Genomic DNA, 18,024 nt, shown 5'->3' on the forward strand with positions numbered 1-18,024 from the left:
ATATGCAAGTCCCAATCGAAGAAAACTATGGGTCAAGGTATTGTCCCAAATACTTTTACGTACTTTTATATATCATTGTATTTCAATTTGTACCTGGAACACACAAATCTGTACAAACACAAGTCGGGGGTATTTTGCAGAAAAAGTCTTTTCATTCTTTGGAACGAGGGTAAGATTTTGCAGAAAAAGTCTTTTCATTCTTTGGAACGAGGGTAAGATTGTGTATGGTATATCCTCCTCAGACACACAATATTTACAAGATACGGTTGATTGATTGATATACACTCTTTATTAATAAGTGAAATCATGTTTTATTGGTGTACACAAAAGTACCGAAATACCAAATTTTGGTACTTACCTAACTGCAAATTGACTTCTATTCTATTTAAAATTATTTTTATTAATTAGTATTTATTAAAATGTTTATAAGTAATATTAAATAAACTATATTGGAATGGCTAATTATAAAATAATAATAAGATAATATTAATTAATTTATAATTATCTAAAATAACAAATATTTTGTTCATAAGATAATTAAAATATACTCTTTATTATTAAGTGAAACAATATTTTACTGCAGCACAAAAGTGCATAACTACAAAAATATCAAATTTTGGTTCTCACTAACAAAATTTGATTAAGTGAAACAATATTTTACTGCAGCCCAGAAGTGCATAACTACAAAAATATAAATTTTGGTTCTCACTAACATTTGAAATATAGGGGTCGGCACATATTTTAATACTCTAATCAAATATAGTTTCATAGCTTATTATGAATTTTTTTTGAATACAAGTTTAAACATTTAATATTTATTCAGAATAAAAAGTCTTTAAAATAATGTATGTAACTATAGTAAATTAAAGCCTTAAATTCCATGTGGATCACTCCATTTCAAATGTTAACGATCTAAAAGGACGGGGGAGTATTAGTTAATGTTCATTCAATTTTTTACTTACTTTTAATTTGAAAAAAACTAGTTATCAAATAATATTAATTAATATTAAATTATCTAAAAATAACAAACATTTTGTTCATAAAATAATTATATAATTTGTTTCACAAAAACAAAAGAAATATATTAGATTTCTATAACAAGTAAAACAATGTAGAATTGGAATTATTATGGATAATTTCATATTTGATTTGATTTACATAATTATTGTTTGCAAGTACCAATTTAATATTTTATATCAATATATTAATTTTGATATGTGATTCGTACTACAAATACAAATTCGCTATTTTAATCTAATTCGTGAATATTATCAATCATTGATACTTATCATTTCTATTAGAATACTAAATGACCAAATCTTGGTACTCACTGGAAAAATTATATAACTATTTTTAAAATTTTATATAATTAAATCTCATCTAACACGAATTGACTTATAATCTAATATAACAAGTAAAATAATTAGGTGCATAATTAAAAGTTAAAACTATAACTAGATTTATAAGCCATATTAGTAAAAAAAGAATTATAAAGTAAAAAATTTATAATTACATTAGATTTCGATTTCTTTTAACTACATAATTTATCAATATTTATTTATATATTTTAATATATGTTTCGTGCTGATTATTATGAGATTCAATTTTATACAAATAATAACTTAATATTATTTTTAATTTTAAACTCATACTTGGCACAAATTACAAACTAGTATTATTTATATATTTATTTTAATATATGTTTCGTAATTGGGAAAGTTGTTTAGTTTGACAATTTTAGTAGACAATATCTTGTCAATCTCTTGTCAAACATAAAACTTCGAGACGATCAAGGATGATTTGGCATGTTTTAAGTCATAAAATATTTATAATAGAGGCCTTTAATTCTAGTGGTGTGATGTCTTAATCCTTTTTGGATAATTAGCTGAAATATCTTTTATAAACTTATGATGTCTGGTCTAGCTTTAACATTCAGTAGATGGTGAATCTTTTTCCAAGGTTGGAACTAGAACGAAGTCTGCAATGGCTCATTTGTTGCATATATATTAGTAACTTGGTTTCTAGTGTATTTCATGCATCGTGTCTTTCTGTCACATTTGCTGCTCTCTTAGGCAAGTGAAAGTGTGTAAAAACATATAATACCCTAGCTTCAACTTAAGAGGTTATCACTGAAGTTATAGTTAGTCCTCGGGGATTTATGCAAGTTATTAGATGCTGCAATTCTCCCCTGCAGCGAAACGTTTTATATCGACTAACTATTTAGGAAACAAATTATGTCAATAATCAAAGATTTTTACTATAGATTTTACTTCTTTAAAACAGACTGACTGGAAGAAATTTTCAAAAGCTAAATGATTCTATCACATTCAATGTAGATTTGAATCAACAAGTTCAACATCATTTAAGTCAACTATATGACCAAATGTAAAATCAAACTACAATATTTATATAAATCAGTCCTCATCCTGACTATGAAATTTATAGATGTAATGCTGAAATCAATGTAAAATTATTTGACCATCATATTTATACCAACAAAGGATCTGACCCAACACTTAAAGGACAATAGTATTCAGATCATGACCATGATTATACCAACTAGAGCTAGATCGAACATATAAACATCAAAAACCATGGTTTTACATGATTTTTGTAGAAAGAACTCCATGGCTTTACATTTTGTACAGCCTGATATCTCTCCACCTCGATTCCATGTAATAACTAATATTTCTTGGAGCCGCATAAACTCCACATTTAAAATATAAGTCACCAGGCCCTTGATCGTGAATCTGAAACTTGAGCTCACCGTCGATGAAAACCATTAAATGACCTTCATCTACATTATGGATCAGGTTCAGCCTGAACCATTTATCGTACAAATTCGTAGCAACAATATCACTACTGTAATACCTCATATTTCCCTCAAATATTCGTAGTAATATAGTTGTATTACCATGAGCTGCACCGTGAATTTGAACTATTGTGTGACCAGAGGTTCCATTAGGGACGAAAGCATGGCCTTCAAATTGCCACACTCCAGATGAATAGTCGAGTCCCTGCAGTAATCTGTAATTTGTAATTAAGTAGCTCATGCACTTACGTGAATATTAAACAGAAATGGAAGTGAAACTCTTGCTTTGGGCTAGTGTAACAGATGGAGGCAACTTACAGTTACTCGAAGTTCTGTACGTGGCTGAGTGAGGCTACCTGGATTATGTGCCTTATCATCAGCATAAACCCAAAATTTATGAGTCCCGTTTACATAACTGTAACGTTGTTCAACTGGTATATCGTATGGTTTCTGGATTACGTAATTAGCTTCAGTTAGTGGCACATAAGTGAATCCATCTGTTGGATCAGCTCCGCACAAAATATGAATATCAGACAGGACTACTAATCCACCGAGTCCTAAAAAAAGGAGCACATTTAGATTACTGCAGGAGAATTTCATCTCTGTTCTTGTTTATAAATTTTGAAACAACTCAGTACTAGCTAGGATTGGATATCTGCTGTATACTGGAACAGCTTCTATTTATAATACAGAGTTGTGCATTGCTGTTTTCTAAATAAACAAACAGAAATTAGGCCGGCCGACCACTATGAGTGTGATCTGATTATCTTAAACTTAATCATTTAAGTGAAATTTGTTTAAAACTCTCTCAAATTAGTCACGGACCACTAGAGTCTAGCATAGCAGTTACCAAAAATTTAACTTATAGTGTCTACTACTAATTTCTATTCACAAAATTGGACTTGCGTTCAACGACAGTAACGTAGCAACTATTTGAAAAATAAATTAGTGATTAGAGAAGGACAAGGATGGTTTGATTCATCAAACAATCCACTAATTAACTAAGGGCCTGTTTGGCAACTTACTTATAAGCCACTTATGGCTTATAAGCCCGTAACAACTTATCGAGGAGTGTTTGTCGACCCAACTTATAAGCTGAATTTATAACTTATAAGCTGATAAGTTGAAAGTTGGCAGTGACGTACTTTTTTCCAACTTATTTTCATTTTTTCACTTTTTTTTAAAGTTTTGATTTTAAAATATAAATTTTTAAATATTTTCTAATTTAAGATTCATGAACTAAGATAATTGTAGTTAATAATTATTTGTTTTAATTTATTTAAGTAAAAAACTTCTGGCTTATAAGTAAATTTATCCAAACACTTATAGAACTTATAAGTATTTATCAACTTATCACTTATTTCGCACTTAATCATTTTAAGTCATAAGTTACTTATTTTAAGATTTCCCAAACTGGCACTAATAATCCACCTGAAGTTAAATCCGGGTTAAATCTTTCGGTTTAAATCATGTGTTTCTCATGGATGCTGCTTTCCAGATTCTTATTTTGCTTTACACATAGCCAATAGCCAGTGTCCTTGTTTATAGGAATCACATACCTTAATTTATTTTCAAGAAGACGATAAAGTTTCAAGAAATTGACAAGTCTGGAGACAAATATTATTCTTTTAACATTTTATAGATCCACTGCTGAAATGTGCTGCTTCAGTTATGTGCTTGTGGATCATCCACAATTTCTTTTTTCCCGCGAGGGCACGTGTCCCCGTTGGCCCCTACAAGAATCCACCCTACAGTGGATGTATAATCAATTATCAATGAATGTATCCCTTAATTGTATTGTAAGCTATTTATATCACAAACATTTTTGTTAGTATATATAAAAAGCAACCTCTATTTCTATATCACAAGCGTCCTGGTATACTAGACTCTAATGGATACCACCATATACAATAAGCAATTATACAATGCAATCATCAGTAAGGATGTCACAGAAGTTCTTAAGTTACGAGAAGTTTTGGTGGCTGATGGTCCCCTGCACGTAGTAACTATACACAACGACACAATTCTCCATTTGGCCTTGTACTCCATGCAGCTAGATTTGGTTCTAAGATTGATCAAAACTTTGTCTCCCGAACATATTCCTTTATTGGTCTGCCAAAATTCTGGTGGAAACACCATTCTCCATGAGGCGGCCACATATGACAAGTTATTTCCTGCTGCGGAAATGATACTGCAACTGCAACCACAGTTATTAACCATGAGGAACAACAACAAGGAGAATGCACTTTTTCGTGCAGCACGTTATGGACAAATGAAGATGTTCAAGTTTCTCGATGATTGTTTAGTGCAGACTTTAAATCAAGAGGATCTCAAGGAGGCTCATAGAAAATTTGATGGCAGTACTATACTTCATGCAGCCATTGCGGCTGAACATTTTGGTTTGGAAATTTCTTTTTGTTTACTTGCCATTTCTATTTTATCTGTCGGTTTGAATAATATGTGAACACAATATGTCCATCAGACACAAACATGTGCCAAATTCACGCATTTTTAAAACTTTTGTAAACAGATTTGGCAATTTGGATTGCAAAAAAGTACGAGTATTTATTTGACAAAACAGACAGTGATGGACTGACTGCTCTTCAACTTCTTGCCTGCAATCCAGCAGCATTCCAGTTCCGTGGTAGAGGATGTCTGATGAAAATGATCGACTGGAGTAAGTTCGATTAAAATGCTTGTGCTTTGTAGTGAATGGTTTATGCACTGCAGCACATTAATATTTCATTAAGTTGTTCATTATCATACACTTTAAGTACGCAACTTTGATGGTTTCAGGAATCAATAACAGTGCTGCTGATGATGATGGTGATGATCGCAGTTATTTACATGACGGTATTTTAATATATAGATACTAGTAGTTATATTTAACCACTAGTTAAGTCTACTCGGCTGATCAGGACCTTCTGTGTTTTTTTTTTTGCGAAGTTGCTTCACCTTTCAGCGTGCCTTGGTGGGACGAAATGATTAAGAAAAGGAAAACATACCATGCAGTTGTAGAGCTTGCAGATATCTTAATTCCTAAAGATACATCTTGGACAATTACAAAATCTGTAGTTGATCAAAGAGAAACCAATAATGTTGATGAGAATAAAACAGAGATCAAAGAGAAAACGGAGAAGGAGAAGGATCTTGAGAAGAAGAAAGCCGAGAAACAGCAAACTCCTTTGCTTTTGGCAACCCAATCAGGCTGCTTTGAAATTGTTGAGAAAATTCTGGAGGTTCATCCTCAGGCAGTTGAGCATATTGATGAAGATGGGAGATGTATCTTACACATAGCGATCAAGTATAGACAGATGGGGATATTTAAGATGGTGCAGACAATGGAAGTTCCAATGAGAAGGCTGATTAGAAAATGTGATGTAAAAGGCAACTCTATTCTGCATATGGTTGGGAAAAAGATAGTTAACGAAGATGTGCAGCAGACTGAAAAGCAAAGCCCTTCATTCCAACTGCAAGATGACTTGTTATTATTTGAGGTAACATTTATTAAGATATACATGTACAACTTTGGAGCTACGCCGACAACTGATCTTAAATTTTGATAAGCAAAATCACCTTAAGCAAACAAGGTAATTACTTAAATTACATTATTCTCTTAGTTTTATCTTCAATGATATTCTTACAGCAAATAAGCAAAGTCATCAGGCCACACTTCCACAAGCACACAAACAAAGATGGAGAAACAGCTGAGGAGCTATTAGCTCTGAATAAAGAACCATTGCGTGAAAAATCCCAAGAATGGCTAAAGCGCACAGCAGAAAACTGCTCCATTGTTGCTGTACTCATTGCTACTGTGGCCTTTGCAGCTGCTTACACAGTACCAGGAGGTTCAAAGGAAGCAGACGGTTCTCCGGTTCTTCTCAACCAACCATTCTTCGTGTTATTTACCATCACTGATGTTCTGTCTCTTACATTTTGCCTGACATCTGTTGTTATCTTCCTGTCGATCTTAACTTCATCATACCATTTAAGAGACTTCAAACAGTCTCTTCCTCAACAATTGATGCTTGGAATAACGTGTCTGATCTTATCGGTGTCAATGATGATGCTAGCATTTGCAGCTACTGTCATTCTTATGATACGAAATAACCAACAATGGACAAGAATTGTATTATACTTGGTTGCGTTTCTTCCGGTCACTGTCTTTGCAGTCATATACTTGCCTCTCTATCTATCGCTAATGGGAACATACAAGTACACAATCATGAAATGGTGGTCCTATATTCCTCGGTCTAAATGTACAACTTCTCGCCAATCTTTAGATGTCACCAAAGCAAACCCCTCTGCAGCAGAAACTTCTTCTTCTCGTGTTTAACTTCTGATTTTGTGCGGGTGATGTCAGTTCGGTGGTAAGTTTCTAGTATCCAGTGTGTGTCTGTGTGCATCTTGACTACTTAATTTTTCTCTCTACATTTTGAGTGCTTGTTAACTTTCTTCAAGTGTCTAAAATGTATTTTGTGAGTGTGAATTCTTGTGACCAGGTCTGATTTAAGTACATTATAAGTGTGTTATCTTAAAACCACTGCTAGAACCTAGAGTGGAGTGTCCGAGTTTGTGATATATACATTGCATATAATGCAACTTATGCTACAAAGACCTTATATTTTAACCATTGCTGAAAAATAGCTATATGAATACAACCATTAGACATTTTTTTTTATGTACATGTTAGTCCTGTAAAAATAGCTATCGTCTAGAAGATTTGAGGTTGTTGATAATAAAATTGCAAGGCAGAAGTAACAAGGGTAAATCTTAGCATTAGATTTCTGATGTTGCTGTATTGCTTGATTCCTATTTGTTACAACCAACTTTTGCTATCTTAAAGCTGGGAGAATAGATGAAACAGCAATTTCAGTAAACATAGAATATTACTAATATTTACAATTGATGATTTCAAAAATATCGACCAAGATACTCAAACATTCAAAGTTATGAAATTCGTCCCTATACGAGGGAATTTAAATTAAAGAATAATAATATAACTTTATGTTCAAGTGGTACAACAACCAAATTTGATGGACTTTCACTTCAGACCCACAAAAACTCAAAAACAATGCTGTATCGAAAAAATTAAGAATACTAATGCTACAACAGGCCCTCTTGCCCTTTTATCTACACACCACCATGAATGCCCTAATAAACTCATTTATGCTATTGACAATTTCGTATTACACAAAACTAAACGTGTTGATCTGTCTCTAACGGCGCTGCTGAGTGACCTTCGGTAATTCTCAGGACAATCTTTACAAATGTGGAGCTTAAAACAATCCAACCTTATTTCTCACCTCAGTCGCAATCCAACCCGCAAACTTCTAATACAATGCCATCCCTTGATACGAATGGGTTGACTCTTACCCATAAAAGTGAAAAGATCGAGGCAAGAAGAATCGACCACACGACAATTATAGTTGGGACTCCAGATTGCTTTCCCATCATACCTTTAAGGAAGGGGTAGAGATGGACTATGACCCATATGGCAAAGAACAATCTTCCAAAGAGGGGACCCCATGACTCGTAACCGTTAGTTATAGCATCAGAGATCCCCACTAGTACTCCAACTATGTTAAAAATTAACAATAGCAGAGGCGGGAGCAACAAACTGGTCCACTTGAAGAGGTACAGCTCAGAAAATTCACCATCATCTCCTCCTTTAGATGTAACTGTGAAACTAGTGTTAACTCCTGCCAGAACTTTAAGAAGACCTTGAAAGAGAGCAAAAAGATGGGCTGAGACACCACCAATCACCCAAAACTGTTCATTTCTCCACAAATCATCTATGCCAACACGACCCCACTGCATTTCTAGGATACTAGTTATCGCAATGGACAAAAACATGGCCATGAACACAAGACTGGCGTAATTGCTAATCTGCAAATGGTGTAAGAAGCCTGTTAGCAGGTGCAGCAACCAATAATCTATGAAAGTTTAGAAACACAATTCAACGATATCTTTCCTTCTTTTCTATGGCCAAATCACAATTTGAAATTTGCAAGGCGTATATTTACTTTGAGTTATCGTCCTAACACTGTTAAAAAGCAAACAGGAGACTGGTAGGCTACAGCTAGCAAATTCATTCACTGAAATTAATTTACTTATTTCACACAATTCTTCTGGCAGAGGGAAAGCCTGTTACGAGTAAGTGGAGAGGATGAGTTAACAACTTTCGAGTTTTGAAACGTACGGAATGCATACTAGACAGCTCTAAGATGCAAATACAACTAACAAAAGGAGAATATACTTAAGCTCGGTAACTGGAGCCACATGGGTTTAATTATGTACAGATTAACCCCTTAAAAACTTACATAGTAATAAGCTACTCTTTTTCTATAGATAACTTCAATAGCTATTTCTTGCTCATATGAGCAACTCAACCTCATGGTTTTTAGTGCAATAATACTATTAAACAGTCAAGGCACACTACAATTATTTGTTAGAGAATGTCATTCTCTAACACCTTGAGGTTTTAGAGTAATTGGTTCCTTAACATGGTATCAGAGCTCAGGCTGGCAGAGGACTCAGGTTCGATCCCTGCCACCCCCAATATTTCTCACAATTTATGAGGGACACGAAAGGCAAAGTTATGCCCCAAAGATGGGCGCCCATCCGTGATCCACTCTTCGACCCATAAATGGGCTTTCGAGTGAGGGGGAGTGTTAGAATAATATAAGATCCTGCAAAGGGTCATTCTCTAACACCTTGAGGTTTTAGAGTAACTGGTTCCTTAACATTATTTTCCAATTGTGCATTGTGACTTCTAAATTCTAATGCATGGTGGAAAATGGGCAAAATTTGTAGAAGGTAGATTCCATAAATAATCTCATCTTTACGAAACAAAGGAATAAAATTTCTACACAATTATAGTCCAATCCAAAATTTAATCCCTTTAAACGGACATAGCCTTAATTATTTATTTATGGTCACCGACTAATGAAATGTATTAGCATGTGCATTAACTCAAAGTAGACAGCTGATAGCTTTGCAGGAATGAAAGATTTTAGCATTCTAGTTGAACTCAAATTTTGAAAGACAGGTCAAATGAATAATTACTGATGCAGAAGGGGAAAAAATGCATGAATTATCCGATTCCAATTACCTCCGGAACAATAAACTTTCCAGTAAGAAGACAGACAGCCGGCAATGTGCAATACGCCACCAAGGGAACGGATGTTAAAGGATAGACGACAGAGTTTATATAAGAAAACCGTTCCAGTGGCTTTAAACCACACCCATATCCATACCAAATGGGACAATGCTTGCTCATGAGAATCTCTACAGAACCAAGGGCCCACCTGAGAACTTGGTGTAGACGATCAGAAAGATTGATGGGAGCTGACCCTTTAAAGGCAGGTCTTTTAGGAATGCAGTAAACAGATCGCCAACCATGGCAGTGCATCTTGAATCCAGTCAATATATCCTCAGTCACAGAGCCATAGATCCACCCAACCTGATAAAATATATATAGACACAAGTCAGAATTGTGCTAGAAGCAAAATAACTAGATAACTTAAAATGTTGAAGCATCTGTCCTGTACCTCTTTTCCCCAGTCTGTTTTATCTTCATACCCACAACTAATAACATGAATGGCTTCTTTCAAGAGCGAAGCTGAAGTTGCTCCAGGCAGTACCCCGCCTTCTTCTAGAAGTGTTGAAGATATAAACACAGGTGATTGTCCAAACTTCTTCTCAAATTTTATTTGTGGCATTAGGGTTGTTTTTTCACTTTCTATTCCTGCAATAACAATTCGTGTAAGCCCATCACAGGCTTAAAATATTATCAGTCATGCAAATGTGAGCGCCAATCACTGATTATTGAATTCAGCGGTAAAAACATTTCTGATAACAAAGAGGAGAAGCAAGAATACAAAAAGAACTACAATCCTCTGGGACTTAAGAGTTGTGCGGTACAGAAAATTAAGTGTATAGGAAGTCTAGAACCCCTTAAAATAAAAAGCAGAAACTTGGTGTATTAATATACTGAGATATAATATTAGTAACCCGATTATATACCTTCAATTCCTTCCTCGATATTTTCGAGTGCATGTATTTGTGTCGAAGCTTCCCTGCTCTTCGGCTTCTTCTTCTCCTTCTCCTTCTTCTCCTTGGATTTCTCTTTTTTGTTCTTCTTTCTAGATGCACAACAGCAGCTAAACCATTTCGGCAAACAGTTGCAAGTTTTACCTGGTGCTTTCTTCTTGACCGGCGCATCATATCCATAAAGTGCTTGCCTCCTGAATACACAACCTGTTCCAACATATATCGGTCCTTGGATGCCATCTAAACCTTTCATATTTATCTGTAGATCATTGGGAAAAGGGAGAAGAATACAAGAAAACATTAGCAATAAAGTAGAACATAATATTAGAACCTTGCTAAAGACATCCAGAGAAGGTGCCTCGCTGTAAAAATTCAAAATGTGTATTTGTACATGAACACACAGTTAATCTATAAATCTGATGCTGTTTTACTTACATCAAAGAATACAACATTGCGATTGGAGTATCTATCATGACGATCAATCCCATCAAACCTTTGGGGAAATTGCACATAGCATATTTTTTTCCCGGATGTAGGGTCCATCATAAAGCACATTGCTTCCCTGAGTGCTTTGCAATTGTTTATATAGTGATCACAATCAACATTGAGTAGGTAAGGTGCATTTGATATGACTGCTGAGACTCGAATCTACAAAGATCATTTGATAACCATTAATTAGGAAGCAGATAAAATCAGAATATACATGTAAACCTAATGAAATTTCAGAACCAGGTAAATATGCAAAAAGGTGCAGAAAAAAGTGGGACGAGAAAATTACCAGAGAATTCATAGCACCGGCTTTTTTGTGGTGTTCAAATCCAGGTCTCTTCTCACGAGAAACATAAACTAGACGAGGCAACTCATTTCCATCAGTGTCAAGGACACCATTATTACCAAGGAACACCTGTTGGTTACAAGTAAATGAATGTAGTTTAAAACTTGTTAGATAATGGTTTGTAATAAAGAGAGTTTAGTGAGATTTTAAATTTGGTTTGTAATAAAGGTAGAGTTTGGTTCTTGTTTTCATACTTTAACCTAAAAAGATCCTGGTTAGTATTAAAGGGTTAGATATTTATCTGCTTAATTATTATACAGGTTTGTACAGGTTTTGTATTTAGCTAGTAACCCCAGACTTATATCCCAGTTTTGGAGGGCATTACATTTTGTACTCAAGTTGTTTGTGTATTTGATGTATTTTTATAGTGTTTTGCATTTCAGGGCATAATCAGGAAGAAGGGCTGGAAATTACATGATTTATGCTCGGGAGAGTGTTAGGATGGAGCCTTGGATGATAGAGCACAAGTAACCAGCAAGAGAAGATCAGTAAAGCAAGAAAATCAAGTTCTGGAAGAAGGTCAGCGCGGACGCACCCATGTTCAGAGCGGCCGCGCACATTCAATAGGAAGTCAGGGCGGCTGCGCCGCTTCTCAGGGCGGCCGCGCCAGGTCGGGTTCTTAGATTCCTGATTTGATTAGAAGACTTATATGCTGGATTCCTGGTTGGATGGGCTAGTATTTAAAGACCTTTTTAAGACATTTTTCATAATGGAGAGCAAGGAGAAGACCTAATAGCACAAATTCAATGAAGGATACGAAGATCTAGTTTTACTTGTGATTCTTTGCTTAAGTTGTAATCTTGGATGCTTGTTTTCTTGTTTGTTGAACCTATTACTCTTGTTAACATACTTTGTTATTTTATTCAGTTTATAAAGACTTAGTTTATTTACCATACTTTCATCGGAACCCACGGTGATGATGAGTTCGGTTTAACTAGAGACGGCCTATCAACAAATTTTATGGCAGTAAAACCAAAATAGAAAGCTGACAAAAAAAACTTCACAAACCTGAATCATTCCAGGATGATCTCTAACGTTGTTTCCGGGCCAGGGAGTACCATCTTGCATTGTCCACCCCTCTTCAGGAACCTTTTGTGCCATCGCAACCAACCCATTTATGCGTACTTTAAATTCTTCATAATCCCTCTGCAACAGTAAAAAAAACGTAACTAGTTAGCAAACAGACAAACGCTCGTTATCGATCTAAGAAAGACTCAACAAATTCCACAAGAAATCATATAATGATAAATTCAAAATGCATTATTAATTGGACTAGAATAATTCCTTAGTCTAAATATGACCACAGTGCATACGTAAAAAGTATGATGTCACTAATAGACTTACCACAAGAGTTTTATGTTTTAGCATTTAATCATTATTACAGCATTCTTTCGGGTGCAGTTAGTTTTGGCTCTACTTGCTAATAATCACTTTATCATAAAAATAATAAGGATTAATTGCACACCTTCATCGCACGACGTTCTCTTACAAATGTGGGATGTACTTTGTCTCTCAGATAGTCAACTTTTTCGGCAAAATACCACTCTGGCGCACGGGGTTCGATATTAAACTTCTTGCAAAAAGGAACCCATTTCCGTGCAAATTCAGATGTTTCCGAGAGGGCCTCAAAAGTCAGCATGGCAGCACCATCATCTGAGACGTAACAAGCAACCTTATCCACTGGATAGTCCACAGCAAGGATGGACAACACTGTGTTTGCAGTGATGAGAGGAGGTTCTTTTAAAGGATCCACGGTACTCACAAACACGTCGACCGGAGCTAACTCGGAAGGCTTCCCTTCTTTCTCATACCTGAAACCATTTTCGACAGAAACTTGCAATCAGAGGACATTAGCAAAAAAGAAAAACACCGAAGCAAACATATAGAACCCCTGAATAATGTACCTAAGGGATAGTCTGTCCAGGTACGTTTCTCGTTCGATAGGGGACCATTTAGGGAATTGATCAAATATCCACGATACAGCAAACCATATTTCACAGATAACTGATGTTAACCACAATGCAAAGGCATCATGGACCGGATGGCGAAGTCTATAGTGAAAAAACAATCCAAGAATGGCCATTCGAATTAGAATGATCATCCTGTATGGATTTATCTTGCTTGAAGGAATCGGTAGCTTCCTTGATAATGGCTGCCTACCTTCGTCCATCCTAGACAAAAATAAAAGAAAGAAAATGTAAATCAGTCATCATTAAAGAAGGAATAGAAGAAAAAGAGAATAAAAGAAAATCAATTAATATATGTTGTACTTGTACCATCCTTTAGACAAAACATGTCAAATAAAGTTAAAAATATTACGTATAAAATTACATTGCATGTTTGATTTCCAAACATGCTGTCGAAATACATAATTCTACGAAGTTCTTTTTGCAGGTGACTTTAAGTTTTTTAGTTGAGACCACTTATATATTTCAGTCTAAAAAATTTCAAATTTTAATGCAACACCAAAAGTTACAGTTAGGATTTTGAAGTAGTCATATTTAGTAGCACAGCTAAACACACATCAATCTTATCTTGAATGCTGATACCTTTCAAAAAATAGTAAGACAGAAAAGGATGCAATAGCGACACTATTGAAGCTTAATTGAGTGGTTTTTCTGTATATGTCACTGAGAGAAAATTCTGAAGTTTACTGCATGAATAATGGATTGTATTGAAGCTGAATTGAGTGGTTTTTCTGTATATGTCAGTGTGTCACTGCGAAAAAATTCTGAACTTCACTACATGTCTATGAAAAAATTATTTATGTCCTGTAGTACTGCATCAGAATATATTATATTCATATATAAATACACAGACAAACTAAAGAGGGGACAGATAAATTTTACAAATAACACAAAATTGAAAGATAAAATATTTTAAAACATTGGCCAGTGATATATTTAAAGGTCTCACGAGTCACGATTAGAATAACTAAATAAAGGGGTCATAATTATTTTATGCATAAAGCCAACCAACAACAAAAACATAAAGATTCCACGTACTTGGGTAAATCGGGATCATCCATATCACCTCGAATATCTCCTTGGTGCTTAATCACTTGAAGTTTATCATTCTGCCTTTTCCTCCATTCCTCCATTCTTTCTTTCCATGCTACACTACCATACCCATAAACTGCCAAATCCTTATTGGGATCCATTGGTCGAGGTGGAACTGCAAGATCAACAGCAAGACAACAGTAAGACAGCATACTCGCTTTTCTACAAAAAATATGCTTCAAATAAATGAAAAAACATACAAGAAAGGGAAGAATCGGAATACGGCGTGGGATGGACTCTTTTTGCATTGCCCATATACGGGGGTACAACAAGAGCATGCTTGTCTGCTGAAATTGCATCATCCTGTATTAGAAAGAGAGAGATGTTTATTACCCGGAAAATACATGATGGCCTCAATACCAAAAGACAACTATTCAGAGAGCTGTATCAAGTCAGTGTACCTCTTGACCGTAGGTAAGGAGAGGGATTTCCGGGTTAAGATTAGAGGAATCCACCTCTAAGGATGTAGTGAGCCCAGAAGCATTAGATGGAACACGGCCAATATTATGACGACCGGATAGGGTGTTTGCATCTCCTCCATGATGGTACCTTTGGTTATTGCTCTCATATTCAAACTCATTGTCTAAATCATCAAATTCATCTTCCTCTTCATCTCCATCTACTCTCGCACTTCCTGGAATATAATTGGATAAAGAAATATTAAATATATAATTCTATATTTGGAACAAGTAAATTTAAGAAGTTTGTATTACCTTTAACGCGCTTGTATCTGGTTCTACATTGAGGGCATGATTGAGTGCCTTCTCTTCTCTCATATTCATAGCAATTCCTGCAAACAGGGAAAGCACATTCATTGCAGGCAACAAATGGCTCCCCATCCACAGTTACTTCAATTTCATCTCCACAAATCTGGCAAAAATGCCCACTCAACTCTTTGACAGAAGTCACCTATAATAACCACACAATCAAAAATGTTAGAATACTCCCAGATCAAGAAATTTCAAGACTTTAGCAAATGCAACCGAGACTTCAAAGAGCATCACATAGTTTCACAACCTTACAATAATTTAGTAAATTTGTCAGCCATGAATAGATCTCAAATCTAGGGAAATTAAAGAAGGAAAAATGGATTACAAGAAAGCTAAAAAACCTCCATACTAGATTTATTTAGGATAAATCTTCTATCTATTTCTTTGCTAATTGAATCTATTTTAATAAGTAATTCACATAGTGTTCAGATTGTAAAGTTCATTACTTTCTCTGTGCTCAAGAAATTTACCTAAAGAAGGAAGGAGACAATTAGCCTTTTCAAAATCATAATCTCAAATTACCAAGGGTATAGTAAATTATAATTAACATGGATCAAAGAATGAGCTATTAAGAAATACAAAAAGTGAGCAGATGGGTTCCTTCAGTAGCAGCAAAAAGTCCCAAAACTCAACAATAATTAGAAAAAGAGAGTTGAAATCCAATTTAAAGACAATGCAAAACACAAAAACACACACACACAGACAATTTGAAGAGACTTACCCTTCCAACTTCATCAGCATTGATAAGAATAAACTCATTCCTGTTGTGAGAACCAGCAATAAGTCTACCTTTGGTATCCATGAAGCTCCCAAATGTCACAAAAACACATACAAACACACACCAAAACTCTTAAAGATTGAATCTTTTTAACACAACCACACAGTGAAGACTCATAAAGGAGGAAAGCAAGGATTTTTACTCACTATATTTAACACCCATCACATAAACACCAACCCCACATAAAAAAAGAAGAGAGATAGTGATATGTGAACAGCAAATACATATACTATACTACAGCTTGTTGTATTATACTCCTGCTTTATTATTTTAAGTATAATACAATATTAGTAAAATAAATAAATATATATATATATATATATTCTTTTCTTGCAAGTTGAGAATGACCCAGTACAGAGTGGCTTGATACTTTGATCAGTGCCAAGTACTGGGGTTAAAGAATGGTAAATTCTAAATATGCATACAATGTGTGTGTGTGAGAGAGAGACTTAAGGCAAAAGGGACAGGGAGAGATCGGCTATAGATGGATTCATCTCTCTCTGTTTGTAATAATTTGACGATCAAGAAAAAACATGGTAATAAAGTGGGACCCACAAGGGGTGGTGGTAAAGGAAGGGCCCCACCTGATTGCGGTGGAGCTCCGGGTGAGCTGGTAAAAAAGGGTGGAAATTTCTTTCTTTTCTGTTAAAGATAAAAAATAATATAAATATAAAATCGTTAAAATTCGGGAGGAAAAGTATAATGACTATGAATAAAAAGGGGCAGTGTTTGGTTATTTTAGTGTCACTATCTTGCATCTGTACATTGTATAATATGTCTGGTAATTATGGGCTGTCACTCACGGTTTTAGTGTGAGTTGTCAAAAATGCAAATACATGATTTGACATTTTTCTTTTTTCACAACAAATTGCAAGCTCGATATTAATAACAATTTTAAAATTGTACTATTTTTGTATATATCAGATTCATGGTCAAAAAAGTAACTTGAGAAACTCATTTTTTGTAATATTTACGTACTCTAAAGCTTACCCAATGTACATGTACCGATGTACCGGAGTAGAGAGAAATTTTCGGATTATTACTGTAATCGAAGAATTTTATTAAACTCGGATGCTGTCGTACGCGATATTTTACCGGATATTCTTAATTGATTGATTAATTTCATTAAAAAAAATAAACTCTATTATTAAAAATATATTATGGTTCTAATTTATGAGATAGAGAATCTACAACTACAAGTGAGAGCTAGACATATAAAATAAAAACAAATAAAGTAAAGAATGTGAGGGCTTGCAAATTGTTAGTATGTCCATTTTCGTAACATTTAATAATAAGTCAGGAGAGTGAGGACGTATACCTGCAATTGTGCATTGGGGTGTCTTCTAAATTAAATGGTTCAGATATTCTACACTAAATACTTTAATTTCGTGATGATATTATGTACCTTTTAATTCATTCGAGACACAGCCCTACCTTCTCTCCTTTTCCTTTTCTGGAAAAATAATTATAAAAAAATTATTTGTTATTCAAATAATATAAATTTTAATACTGGTTTGAGATATGGACCATTTACTTACTTAATTTACCTTTAGATGAAGAGTTATTTGATATTTCCACCGTTCTAAAAGTAGTTAATATAGTTAATTTTTATAATTAAAAAATTTACTATCTTGTTAGCTTTGTTTTAATAACTTTTGTTATAATTAACTATATTTTGATAATTTTTTAGATGTACAAAATTGAAAAGGCATCAA

The 18,024-nt window shown here is 34.5% G+C and overlaps 3 protein-coding genes across 3 annotated transcripts; 1 reads left to right on the forward strand and 2 right to left on the reverse strand.

Moving 5' to 3' along the window:
• Positions 1-2,430: 2,430 nt before the first annotated feature.
• Positions 2,431-3,447, reverse strand: LOC141710724 (citrate-binding protein-like). The gene is made up of 2 exons (XM_074513260.1): positions 3,131-3,447; positions 2,431-3,017 (listed from the first exon to the last, which is right to left on the reverse strand). The coding sequence occupies exons 1-2, from the start codon at positions 3,410-3,412 to the stop codon at positions 2,634-2,636; spliced, it is 666 nt and encodes a 221-aa protein (XP_074369361.1). The 5' UTR covers positions 3,413-3,447; the 3' UTR covers positions 2,431-2,633.
• A 1,174-nt stretch (positions 3,448-4,621) lies between these two features.
• LOC141712309 (uncharacterized) lies at positions 4,622-7,328 on the forward strand. Its single transcript, XM_074515193.1, has 5 exons — positions 4,622-5,211; positions 5,343-5,489; positions 5,609-5,665; positions 5,759-6,309; positions 6,459-7,328. The coding sequence occupies exons 1-5, from the start codon at positions 4,704-4,706 to the stop codon at positions 7,146-7,148; spliced, it is 1,953 nt and encodes a 650-aa protein (XP_074371294.1). The 5' UTR covers positions 4,622-4,703; the 3' UTR covers positions 7,149-7,328.
• A 434-nt stretch (positions 7,329-7,762) lies between these two features.
• LOC141712308 (cellulose synthase A catalytic subunit 5 [UDP-forming]-like) lies at positions 7,763-16,480 on the reverse strand. Its single transcript, XM_074515192.1, has 14 exons — positions 16,253-16,480; positions 15,475-15,670; positions 15,163-15,395; positions 14,962-15,064; positions 14,708-14,876; positions 13,607-13,873; positions 13,168-13,513; positions 12,711-12,848; positions 11,646-11,771; positions 11,303-11,515; positions 10,841-11,126; positions 10,366-10,562; positions 9,927-10,277; positions 7,763-8,701 (listed from the first exon to the last, which is right to left on the reverse strand). The coding sequence occupies exons 1-14, from the start codon at positions 16,331-16,333 to the stop codon at positions 8,120-8,122; spliced, it is 3,288 nt and encodes a 1,095-aa protein (XP_074371293.1). The 5' UTR covers positions 16,334-16,480; the 3' UTR covers positions 7,763-8,119.
• Between the last annotated feature and the right edge of the window lie 1,544 nt (positions 16,481-18,024).

This window comes from Apium graveolens, chromosome 3 (genome assembly GCF_009905375.1).
Source record: "Apium graveolens cultivar Ventura chromosome 3, ASM990537v1, whole genome shotgun sequence".
Lineage (NCBI taxonomy): Eukaryota > Viridiplantae > Streptophyta > Magnoliopsida > Apiales > Apiaceae > Apium > Apium graveolens.

Bases quoted from the DNA above. Each gene is read 5' to 3' on its own strand.
- LOC141710724 (XM_074513260.1), bottom strand. From the start codon at position 3,412: ATGAAATTCTCCTGCAGTAATCTAAATGTGCTCCTTTTTTTAGGACTC. The intron at 3,018-3,130 runs GTAAGTTGCCTC...AGATTACTGCAG, and splicing joins GTACAGAACTTCGAGTAACT to GGACTCGACTATTCATCTGG.
- LOC141712309 (XM_074515193.1), top strand. From the start codon at position 4,704: ATGGATACCACCATATACAATAAGCAATTATACAATGCAATCATCAGT. The intron at 5,490-5,608 runs GTAAGTTCGATT...TGATGGTTTCAG, and splicing joins GATGAAAATGATCGACTGGA to GAATCAATAACAGTGCTGCT. The intron at 6,310-6,458 runs GTAACATTTATT...ATATTCTTACAG, and splicing joins ATGACTTGTTATTATTTGAG to CAAATAAGCAAAGTCATCAG.
- LOC141712308 (XM_074515192.1), bottom strand. From the start codon at position 16,333: ATGGATACCAAAGGTAGACTTATTGCTGGTTCTCACAACAGGAATGAG. The intron at 11,772-12,710 runs GTTTGTGAAGTT...TGTAACCAACAG, and splicing joins ATCATCCTGGAATGATTCAG to GTGTTCCTTGGTAATAATGG. The intron at 11,127-11,302 runs GTAAGTAAAACA...AATGATCTACAG, and splicing joins GCAATGTTGTATTCTTTGAT to ATAAATATGAAAGGTTTAGA.